Source organism: Cyrtonyx montezumae, unplaced genomic scaffold (assembly GCF_038088225.1).
Source record: "Cyrtonyx montezumae isolate F1298 unplaced genomic scaffold, pur_monq_1.0 scaffold_3, whole genome shotgun sequence".
Classification (NCBI taxonomy): Eukaryota; Metazoa; Chordata; class Aves; order Galliformes; family Odontophoridae; genus Cyrtonyx; species Cyrtonyx montezumae.
The window spans coordinates 123,291,214-123,312,326 of NW_027072034.1; the positions used below are offsets into that span (position 1 = coordinate 123,291,214).

The 21,113-nt window shown below is 38.1% G+C and overlaps 1 protein-coding gene across 2 annotated transcripts in view; it reads right to left on the bottom strand.

Annotated features, from left to right (window-relative positions):
* Positions 1-1,518: 1,518 nt before the first annotated feature.
* Positions 1,519-21,113, bottom strand: part of NAV3 (neuron navigator 3) — a 258,103-nt gene continuing 238,508 nt past the window's right edge. For both annotated transcript variants that reach the window (XM_065743241.1, XM_065743240.1), the window contains exons 28-38: positions 18,893-19,067; positions 15,538-15,635; positions 14,780-14,875; positions 14,311-14,479; positions 13,316-13,551; positions 11,431-11,585; positions 10,491-10,562; positions 9,865-10,061; positions 9,092-9,210; positions 6,300-6,503; positions 1,519-4,283 (exon numbers count right to left, since the gene is read on the bottom strand). In XM_065743241.1, coding sequence (XP_065599313.1) covers positions 4,164-4,283; positions 6,300-6,503; positions 9,092-9,210; positions 9,865-10,061; positions 10,491-10,562; positions 11,431-11,585; positions 13,316-13,551; positions 14,311-14,479; positions 14,780-14,875; positions 15,538-15,635; positions 18,893-19,067 — 1,641 coding nt within the window. In that variant the 3' untranslated portion in view covers positions 1,519-4,163. The remainder of the gene's footprint in view (positions 4,284-6,299; positions 6,504-9,091; positions 9,211-9,864; positions 10,062-10,490; positions 10,563-11,430; positions 11,586-13,315; positions 13,552-14,310; positions 14,480-14,779; positions 14,876-15,537; positions 15,636-18,892; positions 19,068-21,113) is intronic.

The following is a 21,113-nucleotide window of genomic DNA, read 5'->3' on the forward strand; positions in this document are numbered from 1 at the left end:
ATATAACTTTCAAGAGAAACGAAAGTAATTCATTTTTAGAGACTGACAGTGATGCAGAAACTGTAACTTGTCCTATACGCATGGTTCTGTATGATGTACTCATATCCACTAGCTGGAATAAAAACATGCAGATAACATATGGCTCATCAATATAACTGTAAGACAGAAATCATAATGGAGATTCCTTGCAAGATTCCATAGGAATTTGTTGTTGTTACTTCCTATCTTCATCTACAAACTAGTTGGTTAGCAGTTTTTGGAAAACAGGGAAGCTGGTGGAATGATAAGGTATACAGATGGCAGGTGTAGGTAACGACCTGAATCATTTGGTAGGTTGGGCTGATTTGAATATCCTCTTTTAAAACAGTTAAATTCGCAATCTTATCTCTAATGAACAAAAAGCATGGTTTAAACAGGCAGGATTGGACAGAGTATTTCAAAATGATGCAACATGAAAGGAACTCAGGGTCTTGGTAGATAATTAACTGAACATGATACTGCAGCAGAACGATGCAATTAGAGAGTGAATGTCACCACTGAAGCCTAAGCAGGGAAAATACAAAGTGGGAGTAGGAGGGTGACATCAGCCTTGCTTATAGCATAAGTACAGTAATCACAGGAATACCACATGCAATTCTGATACCTATGTGTCAGACACAACTAAATGAAGAGTTTAGAAAGTCTTCCAAAAATGTACTAGAGACTGTAAGGTGTCCCTTTCCATGAAAAGATGAGAATGAGCAAGCTAGTTGCTTTACCAGAGAAAAGCAAGATGGATTGTTACCTAACTGTAAAATATGCTTTCGATTGTGGGTTTTTTGTGTAAGAAGAGGCAATAACACAAGGCAGCGTGGGGCATTTTTCTCCTGAAAAGCAGGAAGTTTTGTAAGATCTAACTACAAATAAAGCACTTTAAAACAAACCAATTCAGTGAATAATTAGCCATATCAACAGCACATGCTCCACCTTCTACTCCACAGTGTTTATCTTTCCAAAGACAAGACAATTTCAGGAAAATTACCAGCCGGTTGCTGAGGTGCTACCACTCACAGGATTGTAATGATCTCTTCCCGCCTCAAAATACCTTTGATAAGCTAACTAACATATTTCTACTTGCTTGCTCTGAATTCAGTTAAATTACATTGACTTTTACCTGCTGAGGAAGTGTCCCTGAATCCTTCAGGTTTGAAAATGAGGCATAATACTGCACCAGTAGTTCTGTGCAGGTCTACCGCCACTGAAATCAATATCCTTGAATTTAAAGCTATCTTGAAAATGGGAAACCTGTAAAGTTGTTTCTGAACTCCACAGCCTGTTCTCACCATGGAAACAGTTGGCCTAAAATAATACCGCATCCTGGAACTAGAAGCAGTACTTCACTTTGTTTTTAACAAAGCGTTCTGAGTTCTGCTGAATTCAGAACATTGCATTCTTCAGTTTGTCGCGCCGTTTCTGTGTTTTTGTTTGACACAAGATGTAACTATTAAGTGGTCCTGACTGCAAAAACACCAGACTGTGTTTTCAATAAATAATTCCACTTTAATGGCAAAGTAATAATTTAGACAGATACAGTGTGCACACCTGCAAAAAAATATACGCAAGCTGGTTTACAAGCTAGAGGAACAATAAACCAATAGAAAATACATCATCCAGTTAAGTCCGATGACACCAAATACTTATTATTAGGGCTTTACAAAGACTACAAAACTTTTCAGATGATTTATTTCACTGTTTCTGTCTATTTACACGATATGTTACATCAAAAATGTACAAAATATAAAATGTATACAGACAAATGTTTCACAAACAATTTCTGAGTTGTAAACTAGGTGAACTCACTGAGATGTATTGCAGGAAGTTTTGTGTTATGTGATATCGTGTGTTTGTGTGTTAAATACGGCAGGAAGAGATCTGCAGGTTTGCTCAGAGCACAGGTACAGGATAAGAGCACCTTTCCTTTAATTCTTGGAGTCAGCCAGGATGTACGCACTGACATTTTACAGACAGAAACAGATCCAGCTTCTGGGGCCATGATGTTGGTCTGGCTGAATCCTACATGCATAACATCAGTTGGAGTTTTATTAGGGCAATAGCACCGTGTAGGAACCTCTAGATTCAGTGATGCAGCTCAGTGCCATTTGAAAACTGCATTGATTTATCTTTGTTTTACAGCGAGCGACCACAAGGTGGCCGCAGTTAAGAGCACCAAATACACATCCTGAAGGTAACATCGATGGAGGTGTACAGGACACTTCTACACAATGCCAAAGCCCTTAGATACCTTCTGGTTTATATGCACCTATTTGAACTGGATGCCTCTTGCGGTAAAAGAGCACTTCCAATTATTCTGAGCAGTTTTAATGCAATCTGGTTGTAGCCTGCCATGACATATGCACTTAAAACATTTCCAGATGTTTTGTCCCCCAAAATGTATTGGTTTCACACTGAAACATGCTCACCATAGCATCGATAGCTCCTGCATAGTCATTATAACTGTAAGTACAGGACAAACACACCAGGAAAGATCAGCTTTGAAGGTTTGCGTTCTGTATTTGTTTGTAACATACTGGAAATCTCAGCAAGTGAAACATCTCTTAACACCAACAAAATAAAATACAATTTTTTGTTTGTTTGCTTGTTTTTATTTGATTTGTGCAAGGCTTTTTTTTTTCTTTTTTTCTTTTTCTTTTTTTAATTTTTCTTTCTTTTTTTTTTTTTTCATATATTTACATTACCCACCCAATAGACTGTGCAAAACCAACCCACTTTTACAGTATAAACTCTTCCTCTTCCACAGTGGACATCACTGCTTCAGTGTTCTTCTATGCTGAATTTTTCATGTATAACAATAGCAATCAAAACAACATGCTAAAACCAGAAAAAGGAAAAAAAAAAACAAACCAAAACAAAACCAAAACCATATATTTGTGCTCATGCTGCATCAAGTGCATCCAGCTCTGCTGGATAAAAATTCAAAACATCTGTCCTCCAAAAACTCCATTCCATGGGACCAAATGGATTTGAGCCGATTTTCTCAAGAGTTTAGGTGGCAGTGGAAGTGGGTTTGGGTTCCTTGTGTATTTCTGAGGGTAGGAAGAGCAATCTATTCACAAGATAAAAATATTATATAGCAACTGTTCTTTCTCCTATCCATTTCTTTAAAAAATCATGATATACAGATATGAGGCTACTGTGTTAACTGACGTTTTCTCATTAGTAAATGAAGAAAAAAACAGTGTAAATTACCAATGGTTTAGGAATTAAACCAACTGTAAAACTGTTCTAGAAATCTGTTTTAAGGCAGTGAGACAGCACCATAAGAAATGTTCCTTCTTTCACTGAAAAGGCTCAAACAAATGAAGCCCTAAGAAGCCTTTAGTCAGTGTTGGTTAATAATTGGTATAAAACTGTTGTTAAGGAGTGGGCAGGTGGTTAAAAAAGACCTTTGTGGTAAAAACAACTTTATAAAATCTGTGACTCGTATACTAAAAACTTGATGGAGCGCATCACCGTGACCATGGCAGTTAGAATTAAATTGGCACTTATCCAGCATATCACAGTCATGTTTTCTGGTGATTGCACAATACTGTTTGTGCTTTCTGAGTTACGATCATCATCTTTGATTCATTTTGGAATGGGCAGTAGCGTACAACACCAACACCACTGCAGTCCTGTGACCAGCACCACGTGGCACAACTGAGATTAGAAGAGAATTAGTAGACTGCATTGTTCATGCAGCACCTCAGAGTAAAGGAAAGGAAAAAAGAAAAAAAAAAAACAATAAAAGAAGTTGCACTGTAAACTTGTACAGATAAACAGAGACAGAGTGAGAGAGACGGAGAGAGAGAGAAAAAGAGAGAGAGGAAAAGGAAAAAAAAAATTCCAGTTTGGCTAACGTGTGCAATCTGCTTAGATGCCCTTGATCCAGGGCTCCTTCCAGTTGACAAATGGAGTCTTGCTTGGCTCCATAGGTATCAAAATGCCTTGAAATTAAACTAATTCAAGCTTTCCACTTCAATTTCTCTTCCTGACATTGCAGTTAGGTCTCCTGCCTATCTACAACACACCGTTCTCATTCAGGGACCTTGGCGTGCTGCTTTAATACTGGCAGTGGTCTCGTGGAAGCAGATTTTACCATAATCCTCCACCAAGGGCTGTCCATTTCAGAGAGTTGATTCAAGGGATGAATCCAAAATGTCATCGTGGTGGCTGGTACTATCGCTGTCACAGCTTTGTGCGCTCGAAAAGTTGGCTGCCTCTTGAAGTCTCATTAGCATATTCATCTGAAAGAAGAAAGAAATGTTTACATAATCTTGTCTCATTTAATGCTGCAGTGGCCGTGTTAAAATTTAATTAAGCTGCCTTGCTGTATGAGGTGTGCTGGTATCTAGCTGAGGGGGACCGTACAAAAGGATTTCTGAAAGGGCAGAGAGTCAGCAGCTCCTCCTGGCACCTTTTTTGCTGCCTTCTGGTCTTTAAATAGCAACGTGAGTTTAAAGGTCCAGAGAGCCAGAGGGATATAATGATGCTGCCTGATAGCTCTCTTTCATTCAAGGACGAGAATGGCTGCAGCTGCACCACCAGCAGGGGAAGGAAGCCATATCACAGCCGGACATCTGGGCCCATATTTGGAGACAGTTGAGCCTCCTGATCTTTTTTGGATGGCAAAGACGTATCACACTGGAAAAGCAACTGCAAACAAAATCACACTAACATAGCCCCTCTGCAAGAGAGAGAGTGGGAGGGAGTGGGTGTGGGGTGGTCTGAGGCCAGCTGCTTCCTAAAAGGGTCCCATCTGCTGCTGAGGGAATGGCCCAGCAACAGCAAAAGAACTTCCCAGGACAGGGCGAGTCTCAAATAACTCATCTGGGCATTGTTTGGACTTGGGGCCACCTGAAAACAAAATACCAAAAAGTAGCAATAAGCCCCAGAAACTCACTCGGGTGCTTGATGCTTAACTGTCTAACTACGAGGATTTTATTTATAAAACATCTACTAGCATACTCAGGGCTTCAAGCGATGTTGACACTGGTTTAGTGTTTTATAAGAAATAAATAAGTTGTCAATTGGAAAAAAAACAGGTAACAAAAAAAAACAGAAACAAAGTCACCTCCTTGTGTATGGATCTTAAACTCTTTTTCCCTGTTTTCTGGGGAAACTTTACATTTCTGTGGTTTCAACCCACACAATTTGCAAAGATTTCTCCTGGAATTGAAGAGCATTTAATACTCTTTAATGCTATCAGGAAGCTCTTGCTGAAGGTTAAGAAGTATCCATGTGGAAGAATGTTGAGACTACCCGATAACATGTAGTGGGTGTGTAATGCAGCCTTCTTGTTATATGACCTGCTTGCACAAGCACAGTCTTTGGATGTGATTGTGCTCCCCATGTGTCACTGTGTATCCACACAAGCTCCACCTCAAGACTAACATTCACAAGATTCAGCTCTGATAACTGGTCAGATAGAGGAAGCTGCAAAAAAACAATCACAGTGTGCAGGGAGCATGGGTGATGGGATGCTGAAATATGCCTCCCAAGTATTGTCACCTTAGTGAAAGGAGATGCATATTTGCTGGAAGCCTGGACAATATGTTGACAGGCCAAATCACAAATGATCACTCCAAATCTTAAGATCTGGAAGATGAGATCAGATGAGCTGATTTCCTACACTTCCTTGGTATGGAAAGTCTGATTTGGGTGCTTCCCAGACATTTCAAGGAGGCTGAGAAGTCATTGCTTTAGCACTTACTAGAGTTTAATAAATTTTCCTCTAGGAAATTTCCTTTTTCCAAAAACTCCCTGTATTCCAGAGCTACAACTCTCTAAAACAGTATTACAGACTATCATGATCTAAAGAAAAAGTTCCATATGGGAACAGCAGTTCAATATATGCAATTTAATGTTCCATTATCACAAGCAGCAATGGTTATTCCCAAACATTTGGGATCACACTTAGATAAAACAACAGATGGCATTTAGGGAAATCAACCTCTTATCTTTTAATGCCACTAAATATGCATTCTTTTTACATTAAGACTGTTATACAGTCATAAGTTTTCTTCAAATGTTCAGAGGAATAGAAGGGTAGCTGTCTAATTTGCATTTCCACTAAATTCTCTACAATAGCGAAGTTAGATAATGTGAGTTTCTCAGTTATCCTTCATATATTTGGATAGGATATCCTTCATACATAGGATGTAGATGACAAACTGTCTGACCTGGAAAGGGGTACTCACAGCAAGCTGATTAATCAAGTTGCTGAAGAGTGAAAAATCATTTTCCCTGAGTTTAAATCTTACCAAGGGATCCCCCTCTGTATCAGTCTGTGGAACATTCTTCGAGGTTGTTCCTTCTTTTGCTGATGCATAACCTTCATAACCAACATCTTCTGGTCTTAACTGGAGTAACGATGGCCACTCATGCTGTAGAGATGCAGAGCTCCATGGATATGTGTCAACTACCCACTTGGAAGGATCTTCCCAGGGTGCCCTCTTACCATACATCTGTAGTGTGGATATAGCACAGATAAGTGTCCTAGAGTTTTCAATACTGGTTTTAATGGCAAGTAAAAGTCATCAATCTCATCTAAACCATTCTAGTAAAAGGTCTGCTTTCAAACATGCTCAGCATTCAGATATGATAACACACTGAAGAGACTTCGTCCCCATTAGTGCTCCTTCAACACTCAGAGTAGATGCAAGTAGAAAAGCACTCTGTAACTAGAGATACTTGTAGGCAATGGTAGGAGCTACAAGCTTTTGGTACAAGAAATGAGACCTTTAGGTAACCTGCTTAAAATTATCTTTGATCTATCTAAAATATTCAAGTTAATTGGATTTTGTTTGAAGTGAATTAGGAAGTGCCAGCACTGATTGTTCTCTTCTCCTAGCAAAATGGGATGCAGAAGTAGACATCTGTCCAAACCTTGAGATCTTTCACAAGGTTAAGAGAAGAAATTCACAAAGGATAAGTTTTCCCTACTATAAAGCACAGAAAACCTTACTAATCTGTAAGGCCAGAAGGAAGAATGAATGAGAATACTGTATGTTTAGGAGGTCTGGTAACCTCCTCACTAAAAACTTCCTCACCTTCTCTACACTGCTGTTCAAAGGAAACATGTCAACTGAGAGACCCTTGGCTGCAGCTTTACATATTTCCTTTAGCTGTGCTGCCTTCAGCGACAATGACAACTGAGTCTTGGGAGCCTGCCACCAGGGTGCACCAGCTCTCTCAGTTCAAACAGCTTCACACAATCCAAGAAAATCCATAACACTGGCAGAGGCATTTAGATGGGGTGTGCTCCTAACACGATAGAAACAGTGAAGGATTCAAATGCTGAAGCCAGAGAGATGAGTTGAGAAACAGTGAAGGATTCTAATGCTGAAGCCAGAGAGATGAGTTGTGCTTATCACTGTAACACCCACTTCCAGGCACCTGCTCGATCCAGACTTTCAGGTCAGGCAGCCAAGTTCCTTGTACTGTATACTGAGATACTCAGACTCCTTCTTCCCTGCACAGAGCTTGGCTGCTTAGAAGAGATCTGTTCAAACAAGCCAAGAGGATATGTTTCTCAGGAAGGTAGCAAACTAACTCCTGTTTCCTGGCTGTAGGTAGCACTGCTTCTCATCTGAGATAAACAGTGGCTATACTCTCCCTGGAAGCTGGGGCAAGGTTCGTAAACTGTGTGTCTGACAAGGGAGCTTACGAAGTACCAGGCTAGAAAGTCATTTTCTACCCTTCCCTTGTTCCAGGGACATCTAACTATATCATACAAAAGATTTCTGGTTTTTGTTAGTAATTCTGTTCTTTGGAAGGCATCCAAAACATATAAAAAGTGGAATGGCTCAAAAAACAACATATTTTCTTCTGTCTGCTGCCATCTTCTGCTCCAAAATTGAAGTTTTTATTTAAGGAGGTACCCTGTATACTTGGAAAAATATGAACACAGTGAATATCACTATGTTTTTATGGCTGATCTAAACAAGCGCTGTTAATCTCACTGTGGCTGTTCTATTGGATGTTTGGCAGCTTTTTGCACAGCATAAACACCCTGTAATTTCCAGAGAGATAAGCAGTTTTAGGAGAGTGTGAGATATTCAACAGGCAAGACGTGAGACCTCCATTTTGTCAGCATGCCACTATGTCAGTACAAGGCGATAAAGAACCTGCAGCTGCTTACATGGATCTCTGACTGTTCCATAACAATCCCCTCTGCACCATGAAGTAATTTCTTTCACTGTCATGTGTGGCAAAAAAAAAACAACAAAAAAACAGCCTTTCCACAATGTGCCTTGTCAGAGGGCACAGAGTTGCAGTATGTAAAAGGAAAGGAAAAGGGAGAAAGCCAAGTGCAAACAGAAAAAAAAAAGGATTAATTTAAAGATTCAGATTGGCTCCAAAACTGTGCAACGGTCCCAGATCTTAACCTGTATGGGACAGCTTATAGTCCTTCATAAAGTAAAATTATTTGTATCCCTCCTTTAAAAATTACTATTAAATATTACTGGTTCAGTATCAATAGACAGACAATGTTAAGAGATTTGAACTGGTGTTAAAATCTAGGTCTGGAAAAGACAGGATGGAGGGAACAACAAAGTACTCTGCACTGATAGTGCTGTTATCCACGGTGATAACTACAGTCAGTAGAAGACCTTAGCCCATATAGAGAAAGAGATAAGGAAAGAACAAAATTCAGGGAAATACAAGTGGTGGTGCAAGATACAAGGATGGAAAGGGACAGATCTTCATGACCAACATGTCCAAAGAGTAAATTATCTCAACCCTCTGAATGGCAAAAATATCCTTGTTCACAAGCCTTCCTCCATGTGCCTGCATGTGTACTACTCCACAAATGTTGGAGAAGATCAAGCTGACAAAAGCACTTTTCTTACACTGGTATAGGATCTATTGACTCTCACACGCACAGGTAGACTGAGACCTGCTCAGGTTATCAGCAAGTCAAAAGGAGCCAAACACTAATATCTATGATCTCAGCAAAGATTTTTTCTTATCAACACTATTCACAGTTGGATGCGTTATTTAAAAGTAACTTAGAGGATGCCTATAAATTGATAAGAAGCAAATGACATACCTGAAGTCCTTCTCTCACTGCTTCCAGAAGATATGGCACCAAGGAGTAGTTCCAGAGATCTGTGAACCACACTCTGGAGCCATCAACATCCATGGGACAAGGGAGGAAAAGGCGGGGACCTGAGAAGTCAAATTGTGTATTTGAAAAACTAGATCAAGTGAACCTACTGAAAACAATTTTTATAGAATTAAAAAAGTTGCACTCAAGTGTAGAGGAAATGAATACAGGACTGCAGTATAGGATCTACCAGTAATCTGTTAATAAAAATGAGCTAGTGTCACTTTATCCAGTTCTAAGGATGTATGAACACTTACCAGTTTTACTGCCAAACCTACGTGAAAGGATGACTTCTTGCTAACAAAGCTTTTCCATTAAAAGACCTCAAGTATATCTTCCACCTGCTAGTTTGCAGAACTGATAGTCCAACTGTTTTTATTGATTATGCTGCAGTGCAATAACTAAGCTTACAAACCAGAAAGAAATTAAGCTTAAACAAAGTTGCTATTGAGGTAATATTTTGTAGAGTTAATTTTTTAAAACGATAGCAACTTACTTGAAAGTCTTTAGCAACCAAAGCATAAACACCAGGAAATACATACTACATTTCCCTTTTCATTTCAGCCTTGCTGGCAACACTAGCTAGGCAAATCCCCCACACTTACATTGTACTTACCACTGAGAGATGACAAGTTTTAAAATGAGAATTCAACTTTCACAAATCTCTAAAACAATTAGCCCGTGTCTTTATTTCAAACCCATTTGCTGAGACTCACCAATGGTTACATCTGAAGAGCTGTGTGTTTCTAGGAAGCTGTTGAGATGATGCCACGTTTTTGGGATCCAGTCAATTATTTTGATGAGCTCATTATTGCGTATGTTCTTTTCTATTTCAGTCTCAATCAGTTTCCGTCTCAGATATCTTCCTAAGAAACCTTTAACAGGCTCTGTGTGATTAGCACACAGCACCCACCTAGGTAGAAGGATAAATGTCAAGTAGCAATGAATTGCAAGTAGATAACTTCCTCTTTAACATACAGATGACAATAATGACAAACGCTTCTAAGTCTCGTGAACCAGCAAGTGTAAAACTGCTCTAATAAATTGTAATATTGCTCACTGTTACAGTTCTCAGCAGGAATTTAAGACTCTGCTGAAGACAAATGGAATGCAACTATGCCACCATGTTCAGCATAGTGCTAGAAATGCTGAAAAGCATCTTATTTCTTTCTCAGCATTCCCAAACACCATACTGAGATCTCTCAGTACAGAGAGTACAGAAGCTCAAATACTTTGCTTTGATGAGACACAAGATCAGTGTTTGTTGAAGAGCTAGTCAGAAGAGCAGGGAGCTTGAGAGTTCTGTGCAAATACAGACATAGTAAAAACAAACTGAAGGTACCTGAAATTGTGATGCAGCTCCAGATTTGGTGAGGAGGAAACTCCCTGGTTCATAGTTCCAATAATATAGGGACTGGAGAGAGAAATAGCACGTTGTGTTGAGGCATAATCCTTTCAGATATTCAGAGAATATTATTAATCTTATTTGAACTGGGCTAATTTTGGAAAGCATGGATGTGTTCTAATCCTAGATTTAAGATATTTCTGTGATATCTCTTTTTGTAATGCTTGCTCTTGTATGATTTTCCTTTCTATACATTTGTAGTTTATTAGCGCGCACCTATAATAAAGAATAAATGAGGCAACTCTTTGTTCATGTATCTCATTATTTTGTAGGAAGCTTAGAATTTTAAGTTCATTCAGTAGTTTTGTAAGGGGAAGTCCCTATGATGGTGCTTTTACAGTAGAAATAGCCAATGTAATTGACCAACAGAAATCCCAGAAAACATTGTTCTTCTTGCTTGGCAATAAAGGACAGTCAGCTAACTTCAAAATTCTTCACTATTACAACTCAAAGAAAAAACTATCCACAGTTGCTTCTGCATGGCATGGTTTATGTGTTTACACGTTTGCCCACATTCTCCAATTACAAAGTGCATTTCTTATTACTCTCCCATAAGCTGACCTCAGGGTACTAATGATCTTACGTGATATGTCAGGGCAAAAGAGATAAGACCCTAATTCAGTAAAGCATTTAAGTGCATTCTTAAATTCAGTCTCACTGAGATGCAAGGGATCATGAAGGAAAGTTGGCACATAAACACTTGGCTGAAGAGGGTCAAAATTATTCAAGTGCTTAAATTAAAGGTCCTGTACAGAGGCTTTGCTGATAGCCTAAGGGAGTCTAAGTATTTATTGGGACATTTTATATTGCAAAGTAATAAACAGCTTTTACTGCTATACTGTAGTGTGTGAAAGGGGAGAAAAGTGCTTCTACTTACCATTTATTATATTTACAATTGAGGAAACCATTGAAGATGTCACTTAGTGAGCTGATATGGTGGAGATTATCCAGAATTATGACCACAGGGAGGTCAGCACCATTGTTGTCAGCACTGCACTGTTCAGCAAGGTTAGCTAGGTACTGTCGCAGATCCTTCAGAATTAACAAAAACCACAAAAGATTAAGTCAATTAGACCACAGATGTAGTTTCAGGGGGAAAGAAATTCAGAAAGATAAAGAGGCTGCTACAGAGTTTCACCACTGTGGACCATCCAGCTGGATGAGCACATGCTTCTTAGATGGGACAACACTGAAGCCACGTGCTAGGAAGAACAAAGGCTCTAAACTTCAGGCAAATGACTGAAACAGACACAATTCTATTTGGTGGATGCTGTTCTTAGAAACCTCCTGGCAAAATATGTCCAGTAGAAAACAGGTTGCAACAAAATATTCTTCTGAATGCCACACACATATATATATATATATATTAGACAATGAAACGAACCAAAATCCAAAAAACAATGGAACAAAATCCAACCAAATTGTCACACAAACTAAGCATATTGAACTGCTTCCATAGATATCTCCTTTTACCATTCTCATTGAAAATCTGACATCTCATAGTAAAGGTCCTCGTGTGAATCATTTTTAGCCAGACATCTGTCTGACTGTCATTTAGAGCTAAAGTAAAAGCACGCCTCCACAATCAAAATATTTCACATTTTCCTTGATGCTTTATTATTCCTGAGGGTCTGGGCTATACCATTTTGTGGCTATTTCCCTAGAGGTAACTAATTGTGTCACTGTTGGGAATGTTCATTATTATGGGCAAAGTTCCTATTGTCATTTCACTTCCTGGACTGGGGATAGCATAATCTTCTTCTAATAGGAACATGTAATCTTCTTTTTATTTCAAGAAAGATTTTTGTTTGGCTTTCTAAGCTCAGGTGTCTCTAGGGAACATCATGGGTTTCTTCCAAGAAAAAGCACCATCTGTGTTATTCAAGCACACTTGGCATTTGACAATGATGTTTTTTCTTTTTTACTACAGACTGAAAAAGTCTATGCAAATCTTAATAGAAAGAAAGGCAAAGGGGAGAGGGGGGGTGGGGGTGAGGGTGAGGGGAAGAAACCCACCACATACAAGAAGCAATTTACCAGCAATCCAAAAGCTTGCTCATTTGTGGGACAATTTCCATTATAAATGTGTGTGCGGTATAGCAATAAAATGAGCACAATCCCTGCCAAAGTAAAAGGCACCACAAATCTTCTGTATAAAGACAATGGAAAGCGATGTTTGTACTGGAATGGTTCTCTCACCCCTTTGAGATCTGTATGTTCTTCCTTCTTATATTATGTTAACATTCATTATGTTCTGTGCAAGTCAGAAAGCTCTGGACAAAACCTTTCCTTTTCTTTTCCCGGGGTACCAAGTTAGGAGTATACCCAATCTAGGATAGCAAGTGATTAGTATGATCTGGGGCTGCCACGGTAGTCATGTTAGAGGGTTGATAATCTAAGCCACACAAATCACTCTGAATGCGACACGATGTCACATTCAGGCAATTTGACTGTGGTCAGCTCCCTGACCGATGCACACCAAAAGCCACGGCAGCAGTCATACGTACAGCTGACTGCTGCACCCAAGACAGTGGTTCAAAATCCCCATTCTCAAATCTTCACCAACAATAGGCTGCTGTTGTCATTATACAAAAGCAAGCTACACCAGCTGTTCCATAATGTTTCTGATGAAGGAATTACAGATGCTTCAAGAACTGACATGTGACTGTGCATATAGCCTTATGCTAGGTTTCCTCAAATGAGGAAGCTCTATATTCTCCCTACAAACCAGGCAATAAGTTATTATTTCATTTGTAACTTACCTTGCTTGACTTGTGATCTACATTAAAAGTTGCAATTGCATCTTCAGTTTTTTTCCTGCCAGATTTAGTTATAATATATTCAGCCAGCCTATTAGCTAAATAGGTTTTTCCTGTGCCACTGGGTCCCGAAAGAATAATTCTGCGATGCTCCATCAGTAAATTAAAGTACCGCTGGGTAATTGGCTTAGGAATTAATGTATCAAACACAAAACTGTCCAAACTGTTCTCTTCCACTCCTGGGAAAAAAAGGAAAGAAAGATGGTTTGTCTTCATCCGTGCTAAAATAAGTACAGATTTGGCCCAGCATCTGATGGCACAGTGCTATGCTCTAACCAAGGTGAGATACTTCCTAAACCAAAAACCTATCAAAGGCTTCATTAATGTGGAACTGCCTTACACAGGCCCAAAACATATAACAGTGACAGTGTCAGTATGACTAAATGGATGGGAGAAAGCAAATCAAAGTAAATGTGAAGAGAAGGCTCAGTGAAGCAAAAACATGTGTTTCAGACACTACAGGCAACTATCATAAAAAAAGGTCAGTGTGACAGCCACAAGGGTTACTGGTTGTCACATCCATACATGAACAGTTCTGAAGGGCACTCTCCCTTCCAATACCAAATCTCTACAGCTTGTAAAATGTTTAAAATTTGTGCTGAAGAAGTGGATAATACATAAATATTTATCTTCACAGTCTTTTTTGTTTGTTTGTTTGTTTGTTCACCTGTTTTTCTCTGTGCTATTCAGAAATTTATACTTTGTTGCTGCAATTTGTCAATCAGACAGAGAAGGAAAGATGAATTCTTTGCTTTTTCTCAAAATGTTCCTCTGTGTTAGGTATAGTACAATATCATACAGAGAGTTTATGTGATAAATGAATCCTTGAACTGGACACAGAATATAGAAAGGTCAGGCCTTAGGAAAGAAAAAAGAAGGTATGGAAGAATGTGTTGAAGAACTGTACAGTGACTGCAAAAGTATTCCGAGGGTTTTACCTTTCAGATTCACAGTGATGATGTTATTATCTCCAACCAGATATCCACAAGGCAGCAGTTCAGGCACTTCTAGGCTATGGGCTCTAATTACATCCCCTATACAATAGCTAGCAATGCAGTCAGAGCTTAAACCCAGGCTAGCAGCTGGATCCACTCGGAAAATATATTCCTGAAATTATATGAAAACATAACGTGTAAAAATAGATACAGTTATTGAATGAAAACGGTTTGGAAAGTAGTTTGGTATAGGTGAACTCATTTGGAAAGGAGATTGCTACAGTCAAATTCAATAGAGAACCACCTATGATCATAAAAAGGGACAGTGATATCAACAGTAAAGATTAATAGTGGTGTCAGCTATACGTTTAAAAAAAATATGACTTGGTAAGATGAACCAAAACTCATAGGCTTTTTCTTAATTGAGAAAGGATATTGAATAAATACTTGAATTATGTTTTTAGTATCTTACCTTAAAGAGACGTCTGATTACACCATCTAAAACATCCCATTTTGTTTTGCCACTAACTCCAATTGATCCTATCAGATATGTATGTGATTTTTGATCCTGAAAAGACAGATATTTTGCAAACTGGACAAAAAATGGTGGCACTAAATTTGTTATAAAGACTCTTAATTTTCCCAATAAAGAAAAGTAGTATTGTTTGATATGGTATGTTACAAGTTTTTTAATAGTCTCCATGCCAGAAATAGATATAGGAGATATTACTTTGGCGCACATTTATATAGAAGGCAATACAGTATCTTATTCTTCCCTAAGCTTTCATCAGTAATTATAAAGAGCTGAATGCAAATAAAAGTTGTACTGTATTTATAATATTTCTGCAACACAGAACATAAAACAATTCTATTCCAAACTGATTACCTAGCAGCATATTCATAGTTTCACTCCAAAGGGTATAAAGCATATATTTAATTTATAACTACTTTTAAATGGAGCTAGCAAGTCCCAGAATGTCTTATTAAAACTTATTAGAACTACTAATTAAACTGAGAATTGGTAATGTTTGAGTCACAACAAAGGCAGGAGGAGAACATATGACATGAGTCTATGGAGAGCGCCAAACTGAACATGGACAACAGGGAAAAGGGCTGCTGCCTTTTTGACATTTATTCAGTTCCTAGCTGAAAATACCAAAAAGAGCTTAGTTACTGTAATTGAGGATGTGTCAGAGTAATAATTTTGTGACCACTGGGTAATGAACTTACCTTGGATCGACTATAACCCTTATTTATAGTGACTAAAATTTTCACACTATGGCCCTCTTTGTGGAGTGCTCCATCTGTAACATCATCCAACAAAATATCTGCAATAAAAGAAGGAAAGAAATAGATCTGACAAATCATATCAGTTATGCTCACCTCATCAGTTTAACACTTGCTTAAAGGGTTTTTTGATTAAAAACAAAGGTTGCCATCACAACTTCCAATCATTTTAATTCCTATTTATTCCCATTTTTCCTTTTCTGTTAGAGATGAAAAAGACAATTACAATTTATCATTTTTGAAGCAATATTAGGAGCATTAATAATGTAAAAATGAATTGGAAAACCAGAAAGAAAGAAATCTTTGCATTATAATTTTGCCTTTGCTTTCCTTCTTGGAAGTTGTTCAAAACCATTCATCTACAAAAAGATGTTGTTTAAAACTTAAATTGAGTTTATGTCTTTGGGTACTCGCTGTGCCCTTTAGAATGCTGGCAGGAGAAAAACAACAAATCCTTGCAATGATATGCTTGCTGCTCTAGTAAAACAGCATTTTAATTTCTCTTTCTAGATTAATTTTTCACCTTCTGTACACATGGCATTGATTGAGTCCTTTTACCCCATAATACAGGCTTACAAACAGAATCCATTAGAAGATAATTTTGCACTCCTCTAGAACATGTGACTGCATTTAGCCATTCCTCCAAGAAAAAGTTTTAGTTTTCTTGGCAGTAAGGAGCGATTCTGATCTGCATCATGTCTCTGTTTTTAGCTGCTCACTAAGTCCTTAAATGATAATCTAGAAATGATAATCTACTGATAAATAATCAGTATTTCTTACTGAAGGCTGAGCCTGTAGTTTTATTGCAGCAAATAAAATGGCTGTCCTCCTCTAGAAGTTCTGTCGGAGATTTTAATGTTAGACATTTAAACTATCAAGTTAGGAGAGATTATGAATTTGCATTTTCTTCAAAGGTCAGCACAGTAATCCACTACCATAAATCCTACTTATTCCCACTACTATGATTGAACGAACGCACTAACTTTATGTCATAGTCTGCACAAAGTCTAATTTCCCTCAAATTAAAGAAGGTGCCAGTAAGATTCAGTCATTGAAGTACTTGCTTGAAGCAAAAGGAAATAAGACTTAACAATATGAACTCAATGAATGTATTAAAAATAAGTAGGTCCTCATGTAAAATGTTTGACAGTTTACTCTAAGACCTAGAAAACTGAGATCTAGAAAGCAGATTCTGCCCATTTTATAACTTATTTATTTATAATGGATCAGATGAAGCACATTTTGCTGTGAGCCTGAAAAAATCAAATCTGCATATTTTGTTCTAGGCAGCCAGTTCTTCCGTTCCACCAACACTGAATGCTTCACTTCACTTCTCTGACATTTTTGGCATATATGATAAATCTTAAGAGCTCTCATAATGTCACAGTTCATCTGAGGGCAATTTACAATCTCTCTGATCATCTGAAATTTTTCAGTTTCTAGATGACCCTTAGGTAGCCTTTCAAATATAGTTTTCTGTAAGCCTTTATGATCAAGGCACGATTCTTTGGCTAGGAATAAAAACACAAAAAAAAAACCCACAACATTTGCTTTTGAGGGGTCTCTCACTGGCAGAACAAGCTGAGAAGATGCACCCAATGGGCCTAACTCCAGGAGCGTGCCAATTGCTATCTCCTGCTAGACCCCTGCTAGCATACTAGCTACACTATGGTGGCCCCAGAAACTTTCTGTTTGGGTTTCACCCCACTTTTTATCAGATAGTGCAGATAAAGTCCTGTACTGGTCCTTGTTTTACATTCTTCACTCTCACCTATCTGGAGGATATAGTCATACACTTGGGAAGAGGCAGCGAATAGTTTTGGCGATTTCCAGTTGACACTGGTTTCCTAGAAAATGCCATGGCATTTATAATGCAATGAGCAAAAGCCCTCGTTACCTGTCTTAGCTTAGTTCCCAACAGGATCAACCTCTTCGTATCTCAGGGACATGTGTTTCATATTGAATATTTTTTCAGTAGTGCCAGAACCCCACAGAACACAGAAGAAGTTGTCACACTTCTTAGTTCTCTGGCACAGCAATAAAATTATACTCATGATGATCAAAAAGGCTGGATTTGTAATCAAATGAAATCCTCCACTTCTCATTAGGCACTCTTATTTCTTTAATTTTTTGCAACCAGAAGTAATTACCTTTCACGCTACAAAAACATCCTGAACCAATAACAGAGAAAATTACATAAAGCTTGTATTTTTTTCCTATATCTAGAAAAGAGAGAGACAAGAGACAAAATGCTCATAGCTGCTATTATAAAAGGTTTCTAAAATTCCCCTTTAAAAAAAACAAAAACCTATTCTATTTATTTATTTAAATTTGTGTGCAAATGTGTGAGCAGAGACGATAGGCAAACTTCTCCTGTTCTTCACAACACTTCAATGTACACCACGGTCAAATTTGAATTCATATATTCTAAAAGCTAGGACTGGAAAAAAATAGGTTGGAATGCGAATAAAAATATATTGATTTTCATATCAAATTGATGCTAACCAGAAGAAATATTTAAATATCCATGTAATTAATGACTGGCAAGATAATATGTCTGGCTGCCAACCCAAATTACAGTCAGGCAGTTTGGCTCATTCCCAGCTGTAGTCTTGCCTAGACTCTTTCTACAGTTATTAGCCACATTTTCATTGCTTCCAGAGACTACATTATTCTTTCTACAGAGTCTATGCTAATGAGTGCTGCTTTGCTTCTGCTATGCTTCTGATTCTAATGTTAGAGACAGCACTTCTGTTTCTTGGCTACATTAGCAAAACAAGTGTAGAAAGCTTATTGTCATAAACTCTGTGGCATGAAAAATAATGAAATGTTAATGTTCAGGATGTACACCACAGTTCTGCTTGCTTTCTCTCATTCATGGGAGACAATGAGAATGCTTAGTAAGGCCAGGCAGGATTTGGCTCCTGTGATGAACAATGCTTTGGTCCAACATGGGATAGCTAGCTATACCACCTAAAAGAAGTGTAAGGGATAACTGAGACAACCTTCTGCTCAAGATGCAAATGTGATGTTAAGGAAAATGACTGAAGAGATCTGTAAATAAACAAAGAAAGTTGCACGTACTATGCTGATATTTGTCCCATATGGACATGAGAATCTATCTATACTATTCTTTTCTGAAATGTCTGCCAACTTTGTTCCTTATCTCCTTTACTGAATGTTCATCTGATGTTCATGTGAGTGACATGAGGCATCGTAATTTTCATGTATGAATCCTAAGAAAACTAATAAATTATTATAAATCAATGAGTTATGCATGTGCTCAAACTAAGATTACCTGATGTAACAGATTCAGTGATGTTTAAATTGTTCAGAGAAAGTCCTAGTGACTGCCGTGATGAAGAAGACGATGTGCTACTTGAAGACTCTGATGATGGCCGGGCAGGTTTTCCAGTATTTCCAGTCTCTGCCTTTAGACGATCATTTTCAGCTTTCAATATCTCAATTTCATTCTGTATTCAAAAGGAATCAACATGAAAGTTCAGGAAGTTATTCTTTTGGAAAACCACTGACAGTGCTCATTTTGGTGCCTGCTGTGCACCTGGAGGAGATAAGTGTCTCAGCAGTTTTACTGCAGCATTTTGCATTGTATTGGAAGAAGAAACCCAATGAATGAAAGGTGGATTGCCCTTACACCTGAAACAACAGGAAATTTCCTACAATGTTGTTCTAGCTTTTGCCTCAAGATATTTCATAAACACCAAGATGATGCATTTCTTGTACAGTTGACCATAGTTCAAGTACAGTGGAAAATTCCTCAGCTACCTCCAGTTTTAGAAGCTATTTTTAATTTCCAAGTATCTTAGGTAAGTTAAAGAAGTTATTAGCAAAATCTTGGATATATCAATGTTTCTAAAGTCATGAAAACGATTACTGCCATTGAAGGTAAAATTTTCTTCTTCACAGAGGAGAAAGAAAATAAAAAAATAAACAATTAGAAATCGATATTTTAAGTTTCATAACCTTCCTTGGTATCAGATAAGACTCTTTGATCATTCTAACATGGGATTGGTCCTGCAATGGCCAGCAAACCCTCTTTGATGAAAATACACAATGAGAGATGAATCAGCACAACTAAGAGATTTCTTTTTTTAACTATGTTCTCTGTGATGCTAGGTGATCACTAAAAGTGCAATAATAAAATGAAGGCACCCTGACAACAGCCTGGTACCAGCCAGAGCTAGTTTTCAGTCACATCACAAAGCACAGCACAAAGCAATGGCTTATTTTCGCAGACTGTTTTGCACATCAAATTTAATTCCAGATTCATTAACACTCTGCTAAAAGCCCTATTCTTTTATGAAGGCTGTTCCATCATATTATACAAGTAAATCATATAGGATACCATCACAAAAAAAAGCAACTGCTAGAGAAATAAAAAGATCTTACAGATCCTCACTAAAGGTGAGGAAAATGTGAAATGGAAGGGCCAAAACAGGAAAATATTGACAGAAGGAAACATTTAGCCTTGGGTTCATATCAGGAACTATGGTGAAACGAGTCATGTAATTTCAATCTACTCCACAATACATAATCACACAACTCTTAGCAGTCTTCCATTCAGCAGTGCTTCAGATTTTTGCAGTGCTTATAATACACATAGCATTCTTACATCTTCCTCACCAGTCCTATACTTTCCCTTTCCAAATCCCCATCCATTCTCCAAAGTGTCAGCCTGTTATCTCCAAGGTGACTGTCTGTCTGTCTGGGAGAACTTGAGAAGAATTGGTGATTACCAATGGCAGCATCTGAAGTAGTTACCTTGGCCCAGTTTTGGTGAAATTAAAGCTTTGGAGGCATGCAACTACATCAAATCCCTCTCCTGAGGAAGTTCAGCTTGTTTAGGCCTTCACATCCCAGTGTAAGATTGTGTCCCATCTGTGTGAATGCTGCGGATATTTCTGGGCACTCAGCATGACTCTAGACAATTTTATATGGGCAACAGAGCTGATCCCCACATAGCTCTATACCACATTGAAGAACAGGGCCATTCTTTCTGCATCCTTTCACATGAAAGGAAAAGCCTTCTGAAATAGTAAGATGTGTTCAAGAAATACTTGAAGCAGTATCACAGGTAATAATGTAGAAAAAATTGAGTGATCTTGGATACAATTATCTAGTTCAATTTTACATAGTTTGCTTCTGCAAGCCATGACTAGGTTAGGAATTAGACATGAAGAGAGAATATTGCCCCATGGATGAAGCATTTAAAGATCTATAGAAATTACTTCTTGATCTGCTTGTCTGTCACGCACCTTTCACCATATATAGGGTTTAGATAATAGATTTTATCTTTTTCAACCTCCCTTAGACAGTTTAGCTGATAATATAAATGCTAGGGCTACTCTAATTATAAGATGAACACTTATTACACTCATCCTTTGGAAGCTCTGACAATCTAGTAGTTTGCTGCATACCAACATGTACCTGAAACAAAGCAAAGGAAGTACACCAAGCATACTTTCGGTGTTCACCTCTGTCATCACTTCAGCTACTGC